The 9516-nt window shown below is 36.4% G+C and overlaps 1 protein-coding gene across 3 annotated transcripts; it reads left to right on the top strand.

The window, feature by feature from the left end:
* The first annotated feature begins 23 nt into the window (after nucleotides 1–23).
* Nucleotides 24–6901, top strand: RPL9 (ribosomal protein L9). 3 transcript variants are annotated; one of them, XM_007496547.3, is made up of 8 exons: nucleotides 24–125; nucleotides 700–746; nucleotides 1028–1143; nucleotides 2359–2454; nucleotides 2937–3069; nucleotides 4764–4844; nucleotides 5093–5209; nucleotides 6769–6901. In XM_007496547.3, exons 2-7 carry the CDS (start codon nucleotides 701–703, stop codon nucleotides 5197–5199), a joined length of 579 nt encoding a protein of 192 aa, XP_007496609.1. In that variant the 5' UTR covers nucleotides 24–125; nucleotide 700; the 3' UTR covers nucleotides 5200–5209; nucleotides 6769–6901. The 3 variants fall into 3 exon arrangements, with proteins under 3 accessions (XP_007496609.1, XP_001365799.1, XP_056658523.1); XM_001365762.5 differs by lacking the exon at nucleotides 6769–6901 and adding an exon at nucleotides 5587–5653 and having other exon boundaries at nucleotides 38–125; XM_056802545.1 differs by lacking the exons at nucleotides 24–125; nucleotides 6769–6901 and adding exons at nucleotides 138–284; nucleotides 5587–5653.
* The last annotated feature ends 2615 nt before the right edge of the window (nucleotides 6902–9516 follow it).

The following is a 9516-nucleotide window of genomic DNA, read 5'->3' as shown; positions in this document are numbered from 1 at the left end:
GGAAGATCATTAGGGATTGGTTGTTCTACTATGGCGAGCAGTTATGACGCAAGACGCAGACGACATGCGTAAATACAAATACGTGATGACGGAAGACGTTCTTTCTTTGGCCTGTTCGCTACCAGGTGAGTTGCTCTTCGCTTTTGCGAATTTTATGTATCCGAGTACATCGCTTCTGGGGAAAGGTTTTTCGGGGTTTCTTCGTTCCATACTTAAGACCCTAGTTCTTCCCCCATACAACAATTGTTGAATAGGTCCTCCTGTCTCCCAGTAACTGCTTTACGGTAACTTTCTTGTGTCTCCCCTACCCCTGCTCGGCTCCAATAGTTTTCCCGGCATTAACTTCCGGTCTGAGATTCTTGAGCTTTTTGGAGTAAGAGGCTCTAAAGGGGCGGCGGGAACTGAGTGTACCCCGCAGGGAGGGGTGCTTGGGGAACATGGGGAAGAGACTGCGGCCTGGGGAGGAGCGGAAACGGCTTCTGCAGGCCAGGTCTTCTCATCCTTCCCTTTCCGAGGAGAGCCGCAGCCTAGCAGCTTGCTCAGCAGCCTCGCTCCAGGCCCTTTGGAACCCCGTGTACCCGAAACTTGTGCCTGATTATTCTCGGTGTCCCGTTTCTTCATTCTTTTCCCTTTGCTTTTTGTCCGTGGTACTTAAGCACTGTCAGCCCTGTTTTTTCATCTTGGCTATTTGGTTTTCAGAATGAAGACCATTCTAAGCAACCAGACGGTGGACATCCCAGAAAATGGTAGGGTTTTTTGAAAATAACGTAATAAAGGTGAAAGCACATTTGTAGTATGTTTTTTTCCTGTATAGGAATGATTTAAATGGCAGATCAAGGTCTGGCCTTCCATTATTGTGTGTAGTTGTAAATTAAGAATAAGGCCGGCTTTGTAATCTGAAAATTTTGCCTTGAACAAATTTGACTTTTGATGATTTTGTATGGCATTCTCTTAAGTACAGGGGAGGGAATTGTAGGCTTATTGCTTCTTTTATTCTGTGTTCTCATTATTAAATTATCTTTTCTAGTTGACATCTCTCTTAAGGGTCGGACAGTTATTGTGAAGGGCCCCAGAGGAATCCTACGAAGGGATTTCAACCATATCAATGTTGAGCTCAGTCTCCTTGGAAAGAAGAAAAAAAGGGTAATGTGGTTATCAGTATTTCAAAATAGCACTCCTCCCAGAAGAAAGTAGGCTCTCATAGGATGGAAACTGTTTAAAATCGCTTTCTGTTTGCTATACCTCATACAATACTTTAACATTAAAAGTTTAGTGAATCATTTCCCTATGATAACGTTATTATTAAGTTGTAATGCTGCCTAAACCATGTCTCCTCCATTCTAGTCCCTAAAGCCTTTATTTTGCACATGAGGACACTAAGGTCCAGAAAATAGTTACGTATAAGGTCTTGTGGCTCACTTCCAAAAGTAATACCGGACATAAGAGTTTAAAGCTTACACTTTTAATTCTGCTTACTCAGTTATTTCTTAAGTACCATCAATAAATGACAGATTATTAAGCATACATTATGTCTCATTATGCAGTATCAACTTGTGTTTTCATCACCTATTCTGTTCTACTTAATATCAGGAAAATGCATCAAGGCTTTATTAAGTACTTAATATTTACTAGATTATCCTAAGCCCTGGAGATCCTGTCCTCAGTTTATATTGTAATGGGGGTGATTTAATCTCAGTGAGGGTTGGAACTCTGTTTTTCTTTATATCCCTGAGCTTTTTAATGTTTATTGAATTTGTAAGGGCCAGAATGTAATCCTATCTTCATAAATTCACACTTCTAGTAATTATGTTCTGAGTGAATGAAGGCTAGATTAGTTTATATAATTGAAATATATTGTAGCACATATATTCTAATATACCATTGAAGTAAGGGATTGTTTCAGCCTCCATATAGATTACTTATGCATTTGATACCATATTTAATTATATCTTGTGTTGCTTAAAACATGCTCATTATTCCATCATGTATGGGTAGTGAAATCCTATCCTTATTTTTATTGCCAGTAATAGTTTCTTTAAAGCTTAAAACCATTTCAGATCCTAGTCCAATTCCTCTTTGACTTCCAGAATTCTTTAAAAGATCCATATAGTTTGTCTAATTGGACCATATATTGGACAATATAATATATGCCATTAGGTAATTAAGTTTTCAACCACAGCAGCTCTGAAAGAGAAACTGAGATAGAAATTGATGGAAGAATGTTTCCGTGCCTGTTGAATTAAAAAACTTAAGATCTGTTGTCTCTTGGAACCTTTAAAATAATAATTTAAAATAAATAATTTTAAATAAATTAAAATAATTTAAAATAATTTAATTTAAAATAATTTTCTTTTTCAGCTCCGAGTAGACAAGTGGTGGGGAAATAGAAAAGAACTTGCCACTGTGCGCACAATCTGTAGTCATGTGCAAAATATGATCAAAGGCGTAACCTTGGTAAGAGGGAAATAAATCACTCTTTTGGGGCTTGAGGGTGTCTTGTACCTCACTGACTGACTGTTTACAAATTTGGGAGGAAATCTGGTAGTTAAAGTTAAGGGCTTTTCCAAGTTTGGAAGTGAAGTGTTTGGACAAATTTGACCTCAGATACTTCCTAGCTCTGTGAACTTGGGCATGTCACTTAACCCTATTTCCCCTTTGCTGCTCTTCTGCCTTGTTGGAACCAGTATTGATTTTAAGATGGAAAGCAGGGATTTTGTTTTGTTTTCGAAGGGAATTTCAGAAAGAATAATACAGTTAAAAATTGAGAATCTCAGTCAATTTCCCATTGATGTTTGTCATATAACTAAATCCCTAATTCCAGTGTCTTCCCCTCCAATCTAATCTCTAGCTACCGAAATATAATTTTCATGTTTTTATGGTGGCAAAATGCTTGTCTGTTACAGAAATTTTAGCAGTTCTTAATTTGTTTTATACAGGGTTTTCGTTACAAGATGAGGTCTGTGTATGCTCACTTCCCCATCAATGTTGTTATTCAAGAAAATGGCTCACTTGTTGAAATCAGAAATTTCTTGGGTGAAAAATATATCCGAAGAGTGCGCATGCGGCCAGGTTTGTGCAAATTTCCATATGAACCAGATTTTTAGAAATACTTCTAACTAGTAAATGTATGTTTAACAGAAAACAAGATTTATATCTTTAAGAAGATATGCTATCATAATCATGTTTCTTGAGACTTTGTGAAAGACAACATAAGCATGTACGAGCCTCTGTTAATATAGTCTCCATTGTTGGATCTTTGGTGTTTTACAAAAACTCACCAAACTATTAGTTTTTAAAATATGATTTTTCTAACTGCTCTAAAAAATCATCAAGCTTTGTTCTTCTTGAAACTTCTGGAAGCTTCCCGTATTCCCAAAAAAGGGAATATGAGTGAACCAACACAATAGCCTGAGGAAAACTTCATTGAGCTCAAGCAGGCTCTGGAATACTGGAAGACATTCCCTAGCGGGGAGAAAGGACTCCAGTCTAGCCAAATAAACATTCTCTTTCATCCTGTGGTGATCTTCAAGAATATTTTCTTGGAGAATTTATCCTTGTTTAGAACATTTTCCATGAACAACTGAGATCTTAAATTTACCACCATTAAGGAAATTAGTGGGTTATTTGGTGCAATTAGCTGTACATCATTTACTAAATATTAAGTTCTACACAGCATAAAAGTAATGTAATCAGATCTTCTTTTCCAAAGCTGTGTTGTGGGTTTTATGCAAGTATCATTTGATAGAAGCCTTCACTGTCAAGCTATTAAGGAGAAATTAAGGAGTGTCCTTTGTTGTGTCCCCAAGGCAAGTACTAATAATTGAATGAATGAATAATTAGAGGACTTAGTCCACATTTTTCTTTTGGGGCTTTGGTTTTCTGTCTTTTAAGAGTAAATGATCTTTAGGTTATTATTTTTGTTTAATTTATTTTATACCAAGATGTGTATGTTTTTCCAACCAATAAGATTTGGATATTTAAATATTAAATAGACTTTTAAAGGGTATCTTATGTTGTAATGTTAAGATGTTGAAAAGTACAGTTAGTGTCGATAACAAATACAGTTAATGGAAAGAATACATGACTTGGATTCAAATCCTGGTTCTAACAATTCAATATCTATGAGATAGGACAAATCATAACATACATATGCTTCTAAATCTAGAGCTGAAAAGAATCTTAGAGACCATTGAATCCAGCTACTCATTTTTACAGTTGAGAAAACAGGCCTGGAGAGTAAAATAATTGCCTGGGATTACATGGTTAATAAGTCACTGGGACGGGATTTCAACTGAGATCTTTTGACAACAACCTTTATTTTTAAACAACCTTTATTTAACCTCTCTGTTGTCTATAATTTGAAAAATAATGCCATGTTACTGTGAAGAAAATTCTTTATAATAGTCTTAAAGAGGTTTTGGGACTAAAGTATTTAAAGCGTCTAAGATTTTATTAATGTCTTAGTTTCTTTTGTATTTGTACTTTTCTTTTGATTTGATTCCTAGTCTTAACAGTTTTCATGGCCACAAAATTATCCAGTGGCTAAGTAGGGAATGAGTTTCTCTGAAATTGGGGCAGAACTTCACTAGTCTCTGTGGGGCTCATTCTCAAAACCTGCAGCTTTGGCAGGACTTATCTACCAAGATTCTGGGCTGCTGCGAGTAGAATCACCTCTACTTGCCTATGAGTTATCAGAGATAGGCATTAACTGAACAAGCTGTGTATGTGAACTATTGTAAGTTGCAATTTTTTTTTCATAATAGGTGTGGCTTGTGCTGTTTCTCAAGCTCAGAAAGATGAGTTAATTCTTGAAGGAAATGATATTGAACTTGTCTCAAACTCAGGTCAGTGTATTTAGTTTTTAAAATATATTTAAAAATTTTGACCATGTCACATAGGTGGTAGAAGAATAATTGATCCTTACTTGATAGTTTGTCTTTTGTGCTTCATCTAGAAATTTTAATAACTTGAGGAAGGGATGGTTTTTAGATTTTCATCCAGGTTGGCTGAATTGCAGAAAAGCTGATATTGGGTGAGGGGACTAGTTTTTAATTTGGCCTTCACCTCTACTTTTTATTTTGTACTCTTCTAGCTGCCCTCATTCAACAGGCTACCACAGTCAAAAACAAGGATATCAGAAAATTTTTGGATGGCATCTATGTTTCTGAGAAAGGCACAGTGCAACAAGCTGATGAATAAGTTGGAAAAGGTAAAACGTTATTGCTTTTTTTCTTGAGGTGGCCTGGTATAGTCAAAATATAAATATGAGCTGAGTACTTTTTAATTCAGTGGCAAGCGTTATGGGTAGGTGGCAATATTTTCCAAACTTATGAAGGTGGATAACAAGATTCTGTTCAGTTTAAGTGGCTTTAAAGAGATGACCCAAAGCATTTTGAAAACCTTTAAGGTTTAAGAGCTTTAAGCACTTATATATATATATATATTAGTTTATTTCCATATGTTGTGTCATAGAGACAAGATTGGGACATTCTTTTTCCTTGCTTTCTATGTTCCCCTCATTGATCTGCAGACTTTTCCTTTGTGTATTGATCATATCAGATATATAAGAATTTTTTCTTTCTACAGATACCAAAGGCAGTGTCCTGAGGAGTCAACACTTATTCAGATGTCAAAATAAAAATACTTTTTGTCATTTGGGGGCTTTCTCTTTTTTTTTCCAAAGTCTGGTGCCAACCTGGAAAATAACATATAATGTCTTTGGGCCAATGGTACAAAGAATTAGGCATGTAACCCTAGGTTCTTGAAGGCAAGCCCCAGATGATCCTCCAAGTATGGATTGAGATGGAGAGAGTGCTCTGATAACAAAAATGATGAAAACAGTCTGCGTAGCTTACAGTTATTTAAGATAATATGGAAGGAGCATTACTGTATGAGAGTGGGCTAAGATATACTTCCCATAGGACAAGTGGCTTCTAGATTTGCTCTCTAGGAGACCTTCAGAGTAAACATGTTGATTAGTTTGGAATCTCTTCATCTATCTCATGTTGCATTGGGAAATTATAATTTGAGTAGAAAGAATTGGGGATTCTAATTTGTTACATAAGAAGGAAATTACAGAACCAGTGAGTCAAATAAGAAGGAACTATGGTGGCTTTTCTTAGTTAGCTTTATGTTCAGTCCCCTGAAAAATTGTCTTTTATAAAGGATAATGAATAGTAGTCTCCTTTATTTTAAACCCTTACTGTCTTAAAATCAATACTGAAAGAAGGGGAAAAAATAAGAATCCATACTGAGTATAAGTTCCAAGGCAGGAGAGTAAAGGACTAGGCAACTGGAGTTGTGTGGCTTACCTAGGGTCACCGCTAGTTTTGAATGGAGGACCTCTTGTCTCCAGACCTGGCTCTATTGACTAAGCCTACCTGGCACATGCAATTCCCTTTTTAAAATCCGATATTCATCTAGTGCAGTGAGTGCCCCTCTGACATTCATGTGCTATAGGTTTGCCACCACATCTAGTACATAAGAGAAACAGGCTGGCTTGTGTGCAGCTCGCTAGAAACAAAATGTATTTCTTAGCCAGTGAGTGAAACCTGGAAGCTGGTGGTATAATGGGGGGGGGGGGTGAAGAAAGGAGCTTAAGTTTAAATGTATCAAGGAAATGTGTGGGTGGCAATGTGTGGATTTGAATACTTGCCTAAAATGAATTTTTCTAGGAGGTTTCCCCCAAAAGGGGAGAGAATTTGGAACTCAAAACCTTTTTATTTTTAATGAACATTTTTAAAAAATTGTTTATATGTTTTTTGATAGATGGATTGCTGGAAAGGAAGGACTACAAGGGAAAATAGAAGATGTAAAAATATAGCAGCACAAATCTATACTAAAAATGGAGGCCATTTCTGTTTCCCCTTAAAGCAATAAAATTGATTATTCTGATATTAAATCCATTGAAGATGGAGTCCTTTGACCAGAAATGTATTTTCTGTGGCAGCTATGCAGGCATTGGTTGGAACAAATGCAGAGCTTATCTCTCTGGGTTGTTTCCCTAGAAGTGACTATGGGACCTGGCTGGAAGTAAGGAATTTTCTTTCTTAGGCTTAACTGGGATCCCAGCCTAGAGAGCAACTCTTTACTCTCGCCCCAGACTTTAAATCTTTTGACCTAGTCCCAGATATAAACTGCTGTTAACACATCCCTTTCTAATTACCTTTACTGGTGCAGGCCGTTGTTACTTTGGATTACTGCAATAAGCCTTATCTCCCCACTGCATGCCAACCTCTTCTGAACTGTCCCTGTGATTTTCCTAATGTAAAGATGTGATCACTTCACAACCTGCTTCTCTTTCAGTCTTATGGCTCCTAACTCCCACAAATATAAAAATTTCTTGTTCTGAAGGCCCCAACTGGATCCTATATTTTTCCAGCCTTAAACCTTAGTCTTCTCCATGTATTCTATAATCCAGTATTAAGAGTCCTTAATGTTCATTCATGACTTCTGTTTGCAAAGACCTATTTTCAGCTATGATCTTTTGATTTTCCCTTTTGGTTTGGTCTATCCTGCTTTTCATAACTTCCAGCAGGTCAATTCTGGTCTCCAATGTGCTTATTACTTTGATTCCTGTGCCTCTTTACATGTGGGAATTTTTGTCTTGTAAACTGTTTTCTTTTTGTATTTCATTTCCCATTTTTCGTCTATCTAAAATTGGTTCTTGAACTCGTTTTTTAGTTTCTTTTGAGAACTAGTGACCAATTTTCTTTTTCTTTTTTTGCTATTGCTTATTTTGCAACTAGTAGATTGGGGTTCCTGCATGTTGGCATCTTTTCTTCCCTGTCAGAAACCTGAGTGAGGGCAGGTGGATCTGTGTGATAGTCTTTGTGTAGGGCTTTAAAGCATTTTGCCCTGAGGGTATCTTCCTCAGCTTCAGCTGCTTGGATTTCCAGCTGCACAGTGTTTTTGCCCTGAGGCTATCTTTGCACCCCCTGCTGCCTTGGCTGGCTGCTCTCTTTAGCCTTGAGGCTGGTTGTTCAGGCCTTGCACTGCCCTCGGGAAGTCAGCCAGCTCCTGAGAATTTAGAGATTGCCTTGGTCTGCCTACCTTTAATGCTTTGTCCAGTGGGAGAGCCACTTTAATTTTTAATTTCTGTCCTTTTGAGACGCTTTGTAATGATAGGTTGGAAGGAGATTCAGAAGGCTCCTGCTACTATACCACCATCTTGGCTCCACCTATTGATGATGACTTCTGGAGGAAAGGCATAAGTGTTCTCAATCTTGGAAGTCTAGCTGATCTCTGTGTATGACTCAGAAATCTATTTGCTCCTTGTTAACAGGCCCAGAGGAAAATTGATCAACATCTTGAACCAATCACATCCCCAATTCCAGGATATAACTTTATTCTCAGTGAATGAAAGTGAAATAGGCTACAGATCTAGATTATTCTATTGTATTCATTATGGGAAATCATCCTTGATAAATCCCTACTTTCATGGGAAGATACACCCATTTAGAAGATAGTTCTTATGCAATCAAAACTCCAAACAGTACCCTCATCCCTTTTCTCCCCACATATCTCTAGTCATAGGTCTTTAATGTTGTTGAATATTAGCTAATGCAGAATGATGAACTGGTAAATCTGGAACTCACAAAAATGTATAAAAGGTTGTCCTAGAAGTTTAAAAGAAGTTTTAAACTTTAATAACTTCCAAAGTATAATTACTATAAACTTAAAAAACATTAAAGTTAATTATTTAAATTTGTCCTTGTTTGATTTTGTCAATTTGGGATGTTAAAATAAGATTGTCAGGCAGTCATAATGTACTGACATCTCACATGAGATTAGACTTTTCTTGTGGGATGGCATCAAAACATGTCTATCAAAACTTTTTTTTTTGGATGATCATATACCAATGATTATACTCACAATCTTTTCAGGCACTGAGACAGTTTAGAAAAATTTTTACAAAGTTTGAAAATTGACTAGAACATCATAACCATGAAATGATGGTTATATTGCATCTTAATATAATCTTAAAAGTTCTCTAAGCTTATATTATAGCATTCATACTTTGAAGTTATTAAAGTTTAAAACTGCACTACATTTCCTGGTACACTAATAAAAGCTTGATTAAAAGCTTTAAATCTGAAGAAGTAATAAGACAATTGTGTCAAAATCAAATCATTCTGCAAATAATTTTGTAGGCAAGGAATGCCAGTCTGAAAATTAAATATTAACTTACTTTAGAAAGATACTTTTTTTCTCAAATTATGGTGGGGAGGGTTCTGTACATGACATGTGGTTCATCCTACAAAACAGGAATCTAATACTAAACGTTTGTATATTGTAATAAAACTTTCTTTGTATGAGGTACAAATCAATTTATCCCCATTTTATAAATTTGGAAACAGACTAAAAGTTGCAGTCTCACAGCACTAGTCTTAGGAGTGAGGGTTCAAGGCCAAGTGTATGATTCCAAATCAACACCTGCATTGGCTGAACTGCTACCCCAAGAAGATAAAACAGTATGGGAGGATCATTCCCTATTAACATATAAACCATACATTT

This window comes from Monodelphis domestica, chromosome 6, assembly GCF_027887165.1.
Source record: "Monodelphis domestica isolate mMonDom1 chromosome 6, mMonDom1.pri, whole genome shotgun sequence".
Classification (NCBI taxonomy): Eukaryota; Metazoa; Chordata; class Mammalia; order Didelphimorphia; family Didelphidae; genus Monodelphis; species Monodelphis domestica.
The sequence above is the reverse complement of the archived record's forward strand: the minus strand, read 5'-3'. Positions and strand labels throughout refer to the sequence as shown.